The sequence below is a fragment of the Pteropus medius genome, unplaced genomic scaffold (genome assembly GCF_902729225.1).
Source record: "Pteropus medius unplaced genomic scaffold, Ma_sr-lr_union100, whole genome shotgun sequence".
Lineage (NCBI taxonomy): Eukaryota > Metazoa > Chordata > Mammalia > Chiroptera > Pteropodidae > Pteropus > Pteropus medius.
The window spans coordinates 5,171,327-5,187,915 of NW_024341894.1; the positions used below are offsets into that span (position 1 = coordinate 5,171,327).

A 16,589-nucleotide genomic window follows, 5' to 3' on the forward strand; every position below is an offset into this window, starting at 1 on the left:
AAGCAATAAATTTAAAAAGAAAAGGTATAACGTCAAAACAGCTCAACTTCTAACTCAGCCTCTCTGATGAAAGCCAACAGGCTTACCTACAAAATATCTCCTAGAAAGGGAAGCGCTTTCATTTTACAAATGACATTTAATAATATTAAATTTTTCATTCTCCTTTATCTAAAGCACCCAATACTACCCAGAGAGCCCACTCTTATTTATACTTTGCTAGGGCACCTTAATACTCGCCAATGCAGGAAAATGACAAAGTTTATTTCTGAATTATAATGATGAAGTCTCTAATTCATTTCTCCTTACCATCCCTCATCCATGGTCAACAGAACCCCAAGAAGGTTCAGTGCTGCCTGGACTACAGGCCCATCCCAAGTTTTAGATGCTTCAGCCAGCTCTCCAGGACTCAGCAGTAAGTCACAGTTGCCCTGGTCCTGACCTAGCTTGCCCCACTCCCCTATCTGAGCTTTTCTTTATTCTTGAGACCAAGGCTTCTTATAATTCAAATCCTGAGTACCTGGCTTGCTCTCTTTCTTGGCAAACTGATCATTTGCCTGGTCCCTCAGAGATTTTACCTTGCTCTTGCCAGGGTCCCACAGAAAGCAGAGACCAGTCTGGGGTAAGAGCTCTTACCTGCTTACATAGCTTAAACTGATGAAATGGCGATGACCTACCTGAATCGCAAATCACAACCTGCTCCTAGAGTGTCTTCTGTCATGCTTTGCTCGCTGGTCAGAATCCCCATGCACTCCAGTGGGTCTTCCTTCATGCTGATTGTATGCAGAGCCACTTGCTGCTTACTCTCTGGATACCATCTGCACTGGGTTAAACAGTAACTCCCCAAAATTCATGTAGACCCACAACCTGTGAATGCATCCTTATTTTTGGAAATAGGGTCTTTTGCAGATGTATTCAAGTTAAGAAGAGATCACACTGGGTTCAGGTGGGCCCTGAATTTAATATGATTGGTGCTCTTGTAAGAAGAAAATTTAAACACAGAGACACAAATATACAGGGGAGAGGAAGACAGGCAGACACTGGAGTGATGCATCTATGGGCCAAGGAATGCCAGAGAACACCAGAAGACAGAAAGAAGCAAAGAAGTGTTCTTCCCTGGACCCTTAAGCATAAGCATGGTTCTGCTGACACCTTGATTTTGGACTAATAGCCTCCAGAACTATGAGAAAATAAATACCTGTTGTGTTAAGCCATCACCTTATAATACTTTGAGACAACAACCTTAGGAAATTAATACACCATCTATAAGGGTTTAACTTCCTCCCATTACCTCTCTCCTATGAGCATCTGTACACCCCAAGAGTAAGTCTACTTACAGGTTCTAGCCCCTTCTGGTCTGCTCTAACACACAGCTAACAGGCCCATAACCATATCTATGATAATAAAAAGAAATGGTACACCTTTAAATTCAGAAACTATCATCCAAATCAAAAATACTCTTAGCTAAAAGTAACAGAATTCTATAAAAATCAGATTCAAAAATATCCAGACCAAAGTACTGAATAAGAAGAGCTCCACCAGACTGATTCCAAGTTCCTCTTTGCCTTTTTTTATCACCCCCTTTATCATCATCCCATCTCAAATTCCTGAAGTGCCTTTTAATAGATCCCCTGTGCTGTGTTGTAAACTAGCACCACAGAAGCAATCCTATCCGGAAAGAGGCAGAGAGAATGAGTGAGAAGTGCTGTACTTGGCCCACTGGAAACAGCAATGGATTGGAGTCTTACATTACATTTGAGTCCAAGTTCTGCCTCTTATTGCTCCTTGAACTTGTACAAGTTATTTAATATCTCTGACCCTGTTTCCTAAGAGAGTAGGCTCCAGAAACAAATTGCCTAGATTCTAATCCAGGATCCACCATTTACAATAGCTATGTAGATGAGCTATTTAATCTTACTGTGCCTCAATTTTCTCATCCATAAAAAAAAGTATAATAGTATCTACTCCATAAATTCTTGCTAGGATTCAATGACTTAATATAAAACACAAGGCACAGTGCCAGATACACAGTAACAACTCAATATATGTTAGCTTCTACTAATATTGCTATATCTACTATTCCTATTGTTACTATCTATAAAACAAGTAATGCTACTTACAGGTTTATAAAAAGAATAAAAGAGAATACATGTGAAAGCACGCAATACAATGCCTTGTACATAAGAAATAATAAATGTTTGTTCAATCTGAAGTAAATAGTACAGTGAGATCAGGATACTAAAAAAAAAAAAAAAAAAATGGACCAAAGATGGACATTTTGGCCAAAAGCCATGCATGCCAGAGTGCTAAATACTCAGAATAATCAGAAAGGCTGAAGTCATTCTAAAGAATGCCACATGCCCTCCCAGTGGAGCTCTGCCCCGCTGCAGCTGCCTCAGGATCTCAGGATCCTGAGATCCTGGTAAGGCATACATCAACTAGTCGAGTCCTGCTCACATCACCCCCTGAAATGTACCCACCCACTTTCTCTGTTTGGACAGAACAGCTCCGTAGAGCACCACCCACAAACAAGTCATGAGGTCTGTGACCCATCACCATGACCTGGCATTCTTGGCTTCATTTTCTACACTGAAATACTGACAGAAGTGAACCATAGCTGAGTTTTGCTGCCAAGTCTTACCCAATCTTGTACTTAAAACATACAGGGCACTTGTACAAATATTTTATCCTGTGCAGTAAGCAAGAATTATTAATCACATTACACAGATGAGGAAACTACATCTCAGCCAGACATGTCCCCCCAGGGGACATCAGGCAATGTCTGTAGACATTTTTGATTGTCATGACTTGGGGGCTACTACGGGCATCTAGTGGGTAGAGGCTAGGTGTCCCGTTAAACATCCTACAATGCACATGACAGCCTTCCACAAAACAGAATTATTTGGTTCAAAATGTCAATAGTGCCAAAGTTGACACTATTGCTTTTTTGTTACAAAGTGAAAAGAGGGGAGAGATAGGATTAGAAGAGAAATATAGTACTTTTTCTGTTGTACTGTACTGGAAGGTCTAAGGAAGCACAGAAGTAGACAAGGAAAAAGGCTCCTTATTTAAATGCTGAAGTATATATCTAAGGATCAAACAGAAATGATCTCCGGAGGAGCAATTCTGCTGGGGAAGAAGAGCTCTATAAAAGGCCCTGTGTCAGCCAGGGCTCTGCCCCTTTACCCTGGTTTCTGCTAAGTCTTTGGAGAATATTTGTTTATTTAAGGGATGATTGCCTTGCAAATGAGAGCAAGAAATAGGTAACAGAGGAAGAAACCAAGTGAGAGGGGGAAAAAGATTTGTAGGCTAATAAGCAAGATAATCCTGGGAATTCCTGTGGGCTTGAAATTGTTCATTTTTCATATGGTGCTAAGAAAGGCAGGCTATCTCTCCAACACATAATCATAGTACTGTAGTCAACTCTATAATTGTAAAATATAATCTCATAAGAGATAATTTGCTCATTTTCTTTAAAATTATAAATTATACTTGTTAGAAAGCAATTTTACTTTCAAGCTATTCAACTTTCATTTACTAAATTATTTATACTTCCCTAATATTTGTGTACCCAGAAGTAGAGTACGCTCATGCTTGTCTTTAGGTACAGTGATGGCAAATAATACTCAGTCTATTAGTAATCAGGCTGGAAATTGCAGTTGAGCATTTTGGTTAAAATAGGCAACAAATGCAAAAGATAAACAGAGTCTGCCTCTTAAACAAGAATTACATACAGTGTATCAAATATTGCTGGTTTTTTTCAGTCAAATCAAGAACTGAGGGGAGTGTTATTCCCAAGTGAGGAATTTTAGAACATTCTAGGCAAAAATACATACTGCATGCAAGTGATATGACACCTTAATTAGATTCAACCAGCAGACTGTATTACACTGCGACTCGGAACAATAGTTCTGAGCCAAGATTACAATAAATTTCAAAATCTATAATGTGTGAAATTAAATTCCACAATAATGCATAAAAGTCCTAATTTGAATCAATTTTCAACTTGCAAATACATGAAAAACTAAAAAATGAAATTCAAAGTAGGAGAAACAAAGAATATACAGTATTAGTAAATAATATTAATTAGGAAGGCTAAATCTCTACTGAACAAGAATTAGATATTTTGTATTATATTCATTCCACTGCAGAAATATAACCCAAAATATCAAAACTTAGATTTAATATCTACTATTAGGATGTAACACTTTTGTATTATTATCTTAAGGTAATTCCTTTCCCCTAAAGGATTAATATAGGATCCACTAGTGCACTCAAATAAATAAATAAAAGTAGAAAACAGTGAAGTTTGTATGTTGGTACATTCACCTTGTCTTGGTGAAACAAAGCATTAATTATTAAGAGCATTAATTCCATGGCTGTCAATGAATGTGAACTTGCAGTAACAGTAAATAAAGGTAAATAAGCAGCATAGAAGTTTAGGTCCAGATAGGATAAAAAAAAAAGTAGAGCTTGGAGTTAAGTCTGTAAATGAGGAACACCATGGATATAATGTAGTTCCATTTCAGTAGGGTATTAATGGTCACTTATTTTAACTTTGTGGATAAGACCACAAAATCTTGGTTAAGTGTATCTGATGCAGACTAAAAAGAAATCCAAAATACTTAGGGGTGGCCCTGTTCTATTTGTTTTTTAATCAAAAACTTGGATTAGAGATATTTAAGAAATGTCCAAAATGGTACAATTGTAGCAAGGACAGCTGATATTACATGAGATCAGAATCAAAACTCAAAATTTCAACATAAAGAATGTTTAGTTGCTCTACCAGGGGTGACAGCTAAAGTGAGTAGAAAAGCTAATGCATAATACCTGATATGAATCAGGAGAACTAATCTGTAGTCTTGTAAATCTGAGAAGCTGGAATGTCCAGGAGCATTCCCAAGTTAAAGGACATGAAAAGAAGCTTAGGATAAAGATCACTTTTCCCTCTAGGAGTCTATGATTCTCTTGAGAGCAGCAACTACAAGGTTGAGAAACAATATTTCATAGTGGTTATGACAATGGGCTCTGAACTTAACTAGCTGGGTTCATATCCCAGCTCTGCCATTTACTAGCTATAAGACCTTGAGTAAGTTATTTAAGGTCTCTTAGTTTCCTCATCTATAAGAAAGGGACAATAGCAACTACCTCACTTAGAGCAGAGTCTGGAAAATTAGAAAAGCTCATGAATATTTAATATTACTTTTGTTACAATAGAATAAGAATAAGCATGTCAGCAAACTTTCTATTTTTTATAAGCAACCATGTGCAAGGATCACAAAGATATGAAACACATATACCTCAGAAGGTACACATATATCTGCACAAAGGGAGTGGGGGAAAATTGCAAAAAAAAATTCAACAATAAAAAGACTGATATAGATGCTCTAGGCAGAAAAGACATCAGCATAACTCAAATCTAGAAATCTATTGCTATACAACACCTACAGATAGAAATTCAGACCTGGGGGAGAGAAGGGGGAAGCCCTTTTGAGCCATGCTTCTCTTGCTCAGGCCCGCTTCCAAGTCTGGAAGTGTACTTTCCCTTCTAACAAAGCTTTTCTTTCCTGCTGTAAAAAAAAAAGAAAAAAGAAAAAAAATTCAGATCTGGCCTGCAGAAGGCATCCCCCTCTTTCTACACCAGGTTTGGGATTCAAAACTCACATAAAACTTTTTCATTCTACGTTTTAAAAAATCATTATAGCAAACCATGTTCAATAGTATATTAAACCTATTAACAGGATTATACACCATGACCAAGCAGGATTTATTCCTGGAATGCAAAGATGGTTCAACATACACAAAATAATATATGTGATACATTACATTAACAGAATGAAGGAGAAAAAAACTGTAATGTCAATTGATGCAGAAAAAGCATTTGACACAATTTAACATCTTTCATGATAAAAACACTCAACAAACTAGGAATAGAAGAAAACTACCTCAACATAATTAAAGCCATATATGAAAATTCCATAGCTAACATCATACTCAATGGTGAAAGACTGAAAGCTTCTCCTCTAAGATAAAGAACAACAAGACAAGGATTCCCACTTCACCACTTCTATTCAACATAGTAATCGAAGTCCTAGTCAGAGCAATTAGGCAAGAAGTAAAACCTTATATAACTCAAAACAAAAGAGCATAGAATGAAGTCTCCCTTCTATCTCTTTTCCAGTTTTCCTTCCCAGAAGAAACAGCAACTACCAACTTCTTGTATCTCCTTCTGTATGTGAGCAAATAATATAAACGTACTTCCCCCTCCTTTATTTTTAATGAAAACACCAGTATACTATATATCTGTTCTATACCTTTTTTTCCTTAACTACATATCTTGGATATCATTTCATATCAATATTTAAAGAGCTTTCTCATTCATTTTTATGCCTATGGAGTACTGTATTACAAAGATGTACTATAATTTAACAACGTTTTCCAAAGAAAAAGAAAGACTAATAAAACTCACAAACACACAAAGGATTAAGTAATGAAGAGGTAGTCAAGTATTAAACAATACTGTGTTTCTATGCTGTGAGAATACAGACCTCTGAGGGGATTAGAAAGTCATACGACCCTAAAGAACACCCAAGGCCAGGTCTCCAATCCTGGCTCATTCATTCACCATTATTAACACCACAGATGTTACTAAATCATTTCTTCTTAAAATGGAATAGACTTTATTCCATCAAACTATGGACCCATTAGCTTTCTAAACATTCCATTTAAAAAATATACTTGGGGGGAGGGGTGCAATGGAAAAATCACAGCAGAACAGCAAAAAAATTCTAGAGGAAAAATAGAATAAGAGGAGGCTAATTCTACCAGACATTAAATAAATGGTATTATAAAAATACAGTAATTGAAACAACTACATATAAGACAAGAATTGATGAAAAGATAAATGCAATGAAATAAAGAGCTCAGAAAAAGAAATATATAAATGTAGGAATTTAATATACAGTAAAACCATCATTTCAAATCAATGGAAAAATGATGTATTATTGAATAGTACTGGGACAATCAATTTTTCATTTTTTAATAGATAACTGTTTATTTATTAAAAAATAAAACTGGATCCCTAGAACTATCACAGATCAGAGAAGGCTAAAGAGATGTGACAACTATATGTAATATGGTATCCTGGAAGAATCCTAGAATAGAAAAAGGACATTAGAGAAAAACCAATGAACTCTGAATACAGAGTTTACTTAATAGTAATATACCAGTGTTCATTCCTTAATTGTGACAAATATAAATGTTAATAACAGAGAATACTGGGTGAAGGATAAATGGGAACTCTGCACTATCTCTGTAACTTCTCTGAAAATCTAAAACTATTTTAAAATATAAATTTTATTTAAAAAGAAATAAGTTGGGTCTCTCCTACATGAATTCCTGGTGGACAAAGAATTAGTATTTAAAAATGTAAAAGTAATAGAAAAGAACATGGGGGAAAAATTTAAATCTACAGATTATCACACACAGGATAAAGTGTTAATTTCCTTGGGAGGTTCTACAGCATGGTAGTTAGAAATACAGGGTATAGATCCAGACCACCTGAGACATATCCCAATTCTGCCAATAATTAGCTGGATAACTTTAGGCAATTTGCTTTCCCTCTCTGTTTCTCTTTCCTCAACTTTAAAAAAAGTATGATAATAGTACCTACACCTCATTGGACTATTGTGAAGATTAAGTGAACTAATCCATGCATTGTACATATAGCAACACCTGGCACACAGTAAACAATAAATGGTAGCTATTATTATTATTCTTTATTATAGAAGGGTTCTTATAATTTAATAAGAAAAAGATCAACCACCTCAGAGAAGAATGAGCAAATGGCATGCACAGGCAGTTCACAGGGAAAGGAGAAAAATGTGTGTGTGTGTGTGTGTGTGTGTGTGTGTGTGTGTGTGTATAAACATTTAAAATAAGTTCGAACTCTCTGATTATTAAAGACACATGAATAAAATATCAGATGCCAGTTTTACACATTCGATTGACCAAAGATACAAAATTTTGATAAATGACAATACTGAAGAGAAGAAACATGCACTCTCATATACTGATGGTGAGAATATAATTCAGGGGAGAAAAGTGGGAGTATCACAATCTGATAATAGTGTCACAATTTGATAATTTTTCAAAAGTCATATCCTATGATCCAGCAATTCTACTACTCAGTACATATGTCCAAGGAGATATGTAGAGGGATGCTCACTGAGCATCATTAATATTAGTGGAAAAAAACTAGAAAATAACTGAAATGTTCAAAGATTCAAGAGAATAGCTAACTATACTATTCATAAAAATGAATTAGTGTTATATGTATCATGGCATATATTGTTGAGTAAAGAAAGAAAGATACAGAATAATATTAGCATGATACCACTTATGTTAAAAAAATACAAAATACTACAAATACGAATAAAAGATCTGAAAGAACCAAAGTAATAATAGTATTCACCTATGTGAAGGTGGCAGGGTAGGGAACAGATACTAGAGGAGAGGTCAAGTAAACTTTAGTTATCTGTAATATTTTCATTCTTTATACAGAGAATGTTTTTATGCATTATTTGTATAATTAATTTTAATATTAATTTTAAAAAGTGATATATGCAAACTTAAAGGAAATTTCACAATAAATACCCTGCAGACATAAAAACAATAATGAAAACTTATACATGCTTCTAAGTACCATATGAAACAATCTTCAAAGTAAAGCATTAAATTTAAAAAGGAGGCAGGAGCAAGGTCCATTAACTGTGTGCATTATATAAGTGCAAAGACATATGCACATAAAAGTTTATATAAGTACAGATAATTCCTGCAAATGTATATCATAAATTTCTAAATAGTTGCCTCTTTGGAAAAAAAAAAAGAGGGCTAGGTGGGCAGGAAGCCTTTTTTAAAATTACATATTCCTTAGTACTGTTTTAACTTTTACCATACACACTATTTTTCATTATGAAAACAATTAACTGAATGTCAGTTTCTTGATAAACTACAAACCTGGGCATTTCAGGCCGATGAGCTAGGAAAGGAGAGGGGTCTCTGAGGATGACTAGGAAAGGAGAGCAGTCTCTGAGGATGACTGTTCTACTACAGATAGATCACTAACTATACCAGGAGTATAGTTCTTTCAGATCTTTTATTTGTATTTGTAGTATTTTTGGTTCTGTGGGCCATACAATCTCTGATACAATTATTCAACTCTACCATCATTGTGCAAAAGCAGCCATAGACAATACATAAACAAACAGGTGTGGCTGTGTTCCAATAAAATTTTATTTAAACAAACAGGTGGTAGGCCAGATTTAGCCATCAGGCCATAGTTTGCTAACCTCTGCTATCCCTTACCCAAGAAGACTGATTGAGGTTTTAACCAACCTTTCCCGGCTTTCAGCACTCTAGAAAGGAATAAGTTAAGCTGCAACACAGATGCCTCGCTATTCGCACACCTGTAGAATTGTGCATTATGCCATTTACTCGAGTCAGGGTTGGTAGGAACGCTTTCTTGACAGATCAACTATACTTTCCAATAGGATATGACAAAGATACGTGCCCCTCTCACTCCCCACCCAACTACCCCTTCTTTAACTTGTCCCTAACGCGTAGATATTACTTGAGAGCTGAATGCATGCCCTCCTGCCAAGTACTCTTCTTACATGCAGATTTCAACGCGGCAAATCAAAGATTACAGCCCTGTATAATCATCACTATAGAGATACAATTATTCTAAAATCAAAGTTTATAGTCAGTAAATCCATACAGTGCCTCATTTTGTTTTACTAGGTGTATATCCTCAGGGTACATAAAAGTTAGACTGCTCAAAATCAGGCAGCTTTATTGAGACTTTTGCATGGTCAAGGTGAGTATTCAAAACCTTTCCTGGATAAAATTATTACAGTCATCCTTTATAGCAAAATTTCTTACTGCAATTCCCAAATATGCATCGCCAAGAAGTATCCTTAGAAGGTTCAATGTTCACAGGATGAATATCAATTCTAGCCCCAGTTATACTGACAGTCGCTTTTGTCCTTATTCAGCATAGCCATAATTTAGAGAAATTTCCAGGGAGAAAATTCCCTAATTTACTAATAACTTCGCTGACAGAGATTACATTGATTGAGGGACTACCTAAAGAATATGTAGGATCGACCATTCATTCTTCTTGATTGGTGGTCTTCTAAGATGGGGCATGTACACCCTAGCAGGTCTGTAAGAAGACATGATAGGATATGGGAAGATTATATTAGGACTTCTATTTATATTCATTTTCTATCTAAAAAATAAGACAGAAATTAAGCTTTATTAATATTTAGTATATAGGTTGGCACTGGCACCTTCATTAGTTCCTATATAACCTATATGAAGTAATTCTTCCTTGACTGGGACAGTGACACATGACAGATGACAGTGACTCCATCTTGCACCACCATCTGTATACTGTGAAGTACTGAGCCCAGTTAAATGGATTTACAGATTATAGTATCTGGTTTAACTAAACTAAATCCTCACTAAATAGCCAAGTGGCTTAAGAAGATTCTTCCAAAGAAACCACAAATTAAAGATAAGACTATGCATACAAGCACAAGCAAATAACAGAGCTGACACCTCTACTCCTATTGAGCCCATCAGCCAAAACACAAGATTAAAAAATGATCTAATCAGTTCTAATAAGTTGCCTCAAAACTTGAAATTATTAAGACTATTTGAAATAGGATTATGCACATTATTGTTAAAAGTGAACCTCAAATCTAAGTATATATGGCTATGTTACTATCACGATTATAAGATTTTTTAAAAACCACGATCCAAAATAGGAAAACAATGTCGAATTACACTGTACACCTGAAAATTATATAATAGTTTTAACCAATGTTACCTCAAGAACTAAATAAAAAAAATTTATTAAAAAAATAGGAAAACAAATCTCTCCAACTTTTTTAGTGATGTTTAGTCACGAAACCACAATAAAGCAAATTCCAGGTGAACTGAATATTTAAACATCAAAAAAATGAAACCATAAAAGTAGAAAACATGGGAATTAAAAAAAATAATCTAAGTAGAAAAGTTTTTCCAAATATGACAATAAAAGACTGATAAATTTGACTCAATAAAAATAAAAAGCTCTTGTATAGCAAAAAAAAAAATCTTAAACATAAAGAGCATAACAGGTGATACACTGTACTTAGAGAAATAGGCATTTTCATGCTATTGTTGGTAGCTGTAATAAACTGATAGAATTTCACTGGGAAGCAATTTGGCAATATCAAAATTACCAATTCACATACTCTTTGTCCCATTAACTCTTCTCTAGGAATTTACCTACAGATATATTCACAATGTACAAAATGCCACCTTGGAAATTACTTAAATGTCCATTAACCTAGAACCAGTTAAATAAATTAAGGTATAAAACACAATGACCTATGCAATCGTTAAAAAGAATGAAGAGGTTCTGAGCTGGATATGAAATGGTATGAGCTCTAAGACATACTGTGAGGGGACAAAAACATGATGCGGAACAATGTTTGTGGTATGTTACCATCTGTGTGAAAACACTGGGGGGTGGCATAAAGAGATAAAATATATAAATCTTTATATATGTATAGACTAATCTGAAAAAAAAACAAATAAAAATCTGATATATACTTTGTCACTGGGTAAAAAAAAACCTCATGCCAATAAATTTGAAAAATCAGACAAAATGGACACATTCTTTATGTCCAAAACTGAACTCCTGATTGTCCTTGCTCTACTGAGTGTCTTCTCCATCTCAGTTGATAGCAGCTCCAGCTCTCTAGTTGCTCCGGTTACTCCCCTCATCCCATCCATAAGCAATCATGTTAGTTATGCCTTCAAAGGACTAGATTAGTCTAAACATATATCCTGTAAAAAGTAATATAAATAGAGCCACTTTAAAATGGAGTCAGAGGAACTGCTGCCTTGAAAGTCTCATGCTTCAAGCCTTTGGAATGTTAAAACAGGGCAAAATAAGCTATGGACTGGACCTAAAGCAACATTGTGTCCCAAAGAACTATTTGCAAGGATAACAAGAAAAGAGATATTATGACTACTGGACTAATGACTACCAGACTGAAAATTTAAAACATTGTTTAGAATTAGCGTCACTATGCTAGCTTATCTGCACCAATAAAAATGTCTTCCTCTATTGATGTAATTGTTCCCTTTCCCTTTCTCATAAATATCCCTTGCCTTTGTCTCGGTTGGAACACTATTTGGGTTTCTGCCCAAATCAGTGCTTCCCAAATAGCTATTCTTTTGTTTTTATCTCAAATAAATACTTGTTACCTTTCACTTTGAGCTTTTATTTTTAGGTTAACACTCCTGACTATGTTGGTGGTTACAGAAATCTATATATTAAGTAAAATCTTTTTTCTTTTTTGCTTTTTCTTTATAGCTTAAATGTCTTAGATATTTCATAACAACTTTAAAAAGGACAAGACTTGGGGAAATTGGCTGTTACAGTTATATCTAGAGATGGAAATTTGTCTAGTGTTCTTTACACCATCCCTGTATTTTCTAAGGTTTCTATAATAAGCACATAGGACTTTCACAATGGGAGAATTAACAAGAAAGAAAAGAAGACTGGCTCGTGGTCTATCACAGCTAGGGCTCTAGGGTTCTGTGAGCCACCGTAAGAGTTGGAGGGAAAACATCCAACAGATGGGCTGCGAAAGAAAACAGGCCCATGAAATCTTCAAACAGGTATCCAATAAGAGCAAAGGAAGAAAAAAGGGAACTGATCCAAAAAGGAAAAATTAGTAAACTGAATCTAGATGAATCATAGGTAAGAAATTAGAGGAAAAAACACAGAATCTTAAAAGGGTAACTCATACACTTGGGAAAGAGAATTCACACAAATCACAGCAGACGAGCTCCCACTGCTACAGGAGGCCTCCAGGGGGCACTATGGCAAAGCTTACTGAGAAGAAAGAGACAAGAGGAAGGCACTGGGATAACCAGGGTGCTGTAAGAAAGGGTGGCCCCTCAGCCTGTGAGCAGGCATCGCTCCAGCTTATGCCCGCATCCCTATCTACAGAGAGATAGCTGAATATCACCTCGCAGAGTAAAGCAGAAAAAAAAGTGGAAGGGACAGATACAGGTATGTCCCCGTCACCCATAGGGCTAGAAAGAGAAAACTGCCATTCACACTGGCCCTCATCTGCTACAGGGACAGGTTCTCTGCAATGAGAAGGGAGGAAGAGACTGATGCTAGGTTTTTTCCAGGATCCCTAAACACATAGCCCCTCAGGCACTTTGTCTCCAAGACTTGAAACTGAGAGCCAGCAGTTAGTCATGTGTCCTAGGAACTGCAATAGCACTGGAATAGCTAGCCAGATTAACAGGTCACGAACAGTGCGATTCTCAGGGTAGGATATAGGAAAAACTGTTAAGTCAAATAGATTTTAAAAACTGAAGACTGAACTCAGTGCCCTTCAAATTCTATCGGGTAGGCAACAGGCCATCTGGGACTACCACTTTTGACTCTGTTAATTCCCAGAAATGAGAGTTGATTTAGGTGGTCTCTACCTAAAGGGTATTAGAGACCCAATGGTCTAGCTGCATAAACTTCTGACCAATTCTCCCCATGGTTCTCCCATCTTATGCATCTGCTCATACTGTCTACTCTACTAGGCATGCTCTCTCCCACATTCTTTCTGAAGCACTTCGACCCTTCTTTTAAAGCCCTGCTCAAACCTCTAAGACGTTCTCCCAAATCTCATGCCTGCTCCTGTGTTAACCTCAATTATACTTCTGTTATAATATAGCATCCCTGACCCTTTGCCCTTTTGAGATAGCCTTGGATCTATCTCCAATGAGAAATAAGACCCTGGTGGAGAGTGATCAAGTTTCACAGATCTTTGTTCACGCCTTTCAGTATCTCATACAAACAAGACCTTAAGAAAATATTTGGTAAACAGAACTGAATTCGAGTCCTACTCAGAGAGGCTGCTCTGCTAGTCTAACCCTGGTTTGCTATGTACACAATACAGTGCTGTTTATTCCTCTTTACATATTTTTTGTTAGCTTGCTTTGAACATTAACCCTTTAAAAAGAATTTTACTATTTTCCTTGCTACATGACTTTTTAAAAAATAATATCACTCACATAACATAAAATTCGCCTTCGTAAAGTGTACAATTCAGGGGCCGCTAGCATATTTACAAAGTTGTGTAAGCACCACCACTATCTAGTATGTTTTCACCACTCCAAAAAGAAATCCCATACTCACTAGTAGTCACTTCCCACTGCCACTCCACACTCCACTCCTGTAACCACAAATCTACTTTCTGTCTCTGATACATATGACTTTAACAAAGCTTAGAGTACTCTTAACTGTGGTTTTATTATATGTTAAAGCCAAATTCTTTCATCAAAAAGAAAGTTTCTCTTATTTTACCATAACTCAAAAGGAAAACGTAGCTGAACTCAGCAACTGACTGAAGTATAATTTCAGGATACAAAACAAGAACTCTTACCAGGAAAATCATCTTATATGTTTATTTTCCCATCTGTTTTTGTTTTGAGCTTTTTCTTGAAGTATAATATATACATAGAAAAGTACACATATCATAAGAGTACACTTTGATAAGTTTTCAAAAACTGAATACACAAGTATAACTAGCACCCAGGTCAAGAAACAGAACAGAAGCATCCCCTGCCCCACTTCCAGTTACTATCCACCTCCAAAGAGTAACCACTATCTTGACACTTCTAACAGCATACAGTACTTTTGCCTATTTTTGTATGTTTATGAATAAACGCATATAGTATGCAGTAGAGATAACTTTTACATTAAAATTCTATACCTTGTAGTACTCACCATAATCTTCTTGTACAAAGCCATGACATTATCGTCATCGAATGGTAGAAAGCCACACATAAGTACATATAAGAGTATGCCCATGCTCCAAACATCTGCCTGAGGAAGGAACAAAAATAATTCCAAAGAAAATTTAGAACATATTTGAGAATGGCAGTACATATAACAGAATCACAGAATCTTCACAGAGCTGAAAAAGAGCTGAGATCATCTAATTAAACCTGCTCATTTTATAGATAGGAAACCTAAAGCCCAGAAAGGAAGGCTTGTCCAAAGTCACCCAGGCCACCCAGGTAGGTCACCTGATGTCCAGTTCATTGCACTCTCCTCTAACACTGGATTTTAACGCTTTATAGAAAATAATTTCCGGTTGGATGGGGTGGACTGGGCACAATAAAGAAGGAGATGAGGCCAGGTGTCTGATTCTGAAAGACAATTCTACAGTGCTACTGAGGGTTTATTACATATGAGGGTTATGTAAACACACATGAGGATGTCAAAACAGGTCTTAAAATTTACTACTGATAATCTGTAAATGTGATAAGCTGCTCTGTAAAGTCCTCTCTATGTAGACAAACCTTTATAATAAAGTTCAATGATTGACTTTTCAAATAGAGAGGCCAGAAATTAGCCTGCCAGCACAAATAGCAGAACAAATCTCAAAATTCCAGAAAGGAGCTTGACCTTTATATAAGATATCCATGTGTCCCATGAGTCCTAAGCACTAACTACTTATTCAAGCAGTATTTGTCCTTAGTCAATAATGATGCCAATGTTGGCTGAGAAGTCATAGCTCCCACCCTCATTTGAGCCTTAGGAAAATTTTAAGAAGTAAGAAGGGCAGCATCTTTTTTTACAAAAAAAAGAATGGAAAGTCAAACTAAAACAGACAAGAAAACTTTAAAATCCCATAGGAAATTCTCAGATGCATTCAAACCAGCAGGGCCTCATCACAGCCCTCTAGGAATCTTGTGAGCATTAGGTATATGACTATCACTCCTTCCGGGGGACTGGATGGAACAGTGGAAAGAGAACAGGCATGCAGTAAACTCTCATTCAGTTCAAACCTTGACCCATAGCCACGAGTTGTGTGATCCTGTGAAGGCATTTAATTTCTGAGCCTCAATTTCTTCATTTCCTTTATCTGATGAAATGGAGTAATAGTATTCACTTCAAAGGATTTTTGTGGAGCTTAAATAAAAACTGTAAAAAGTATCTAGCATGTAGAATTCTTGTACACTGTTATGGGAATGTAAAATGTTGCTGTCATTATGAAAAACAGTATGGCAGTGCCTCAAAAAATTAAATTATAGCATTACCATATGATCCAGCCATTCCACTTTTGGGAGATATACCCAAACTAATTGAAAGAAAGGGCTCAAAGAGATAGTTGTTCCTTTTAGTACTATTCGCAATAACCAAACAGTGGAGGCAATCCCAGTGTCCATCCATGGATGAATGGATAAACAAAACGTGGTATATGCAAACAATGGCATATTATTCAGCCTTAGAAGGAAGGAAATCCTGTCACAGGCTACAACATTGATGAACCTTGAGGATATTATGCTAAGCTAAATAAGCCAGTCACAAAAAGACAAATATTATATGACTCTACTATGTAAGGTACCTAGATACCTCAAATTCAGAGACAAAAGAAAGTAGAAGGGTGGTTGCTAAGGGTGGGGGAGGGGAGAATGAAGCGTGTTTAATAGATATAGTTTCAGTTTTGCAA

The 16,589-nt window shown here is 36.1% G+C and overlaps 1 protein-coding gene across 4 annotated transcripts in view; it reads right to left on the minus strand.

Moving 5' to 3' along the window:
- Window positions 1-16,589, minus strand: part of MELK (maternal embryonic leucine zipper kinase) — a 66,563-nt gene that overhangs the window by 32,540 nt on the left and 17,434 nt on the right. For all 4 annotated transcript variants that reach the window (XM_039856741.1, XM_039856716.1, XM_039856721.1 and 1 more), the window contains exon 8: window positions 14,858-14,956. In XM_039856741.1, coding sequence (XP_039712675.1) covers window positions 14,858-14,956 — 99 coding nt within the window. The remainder of the gene's footprint in view (window positions 1-14,857; window positions 14,957-16,589) is intronic.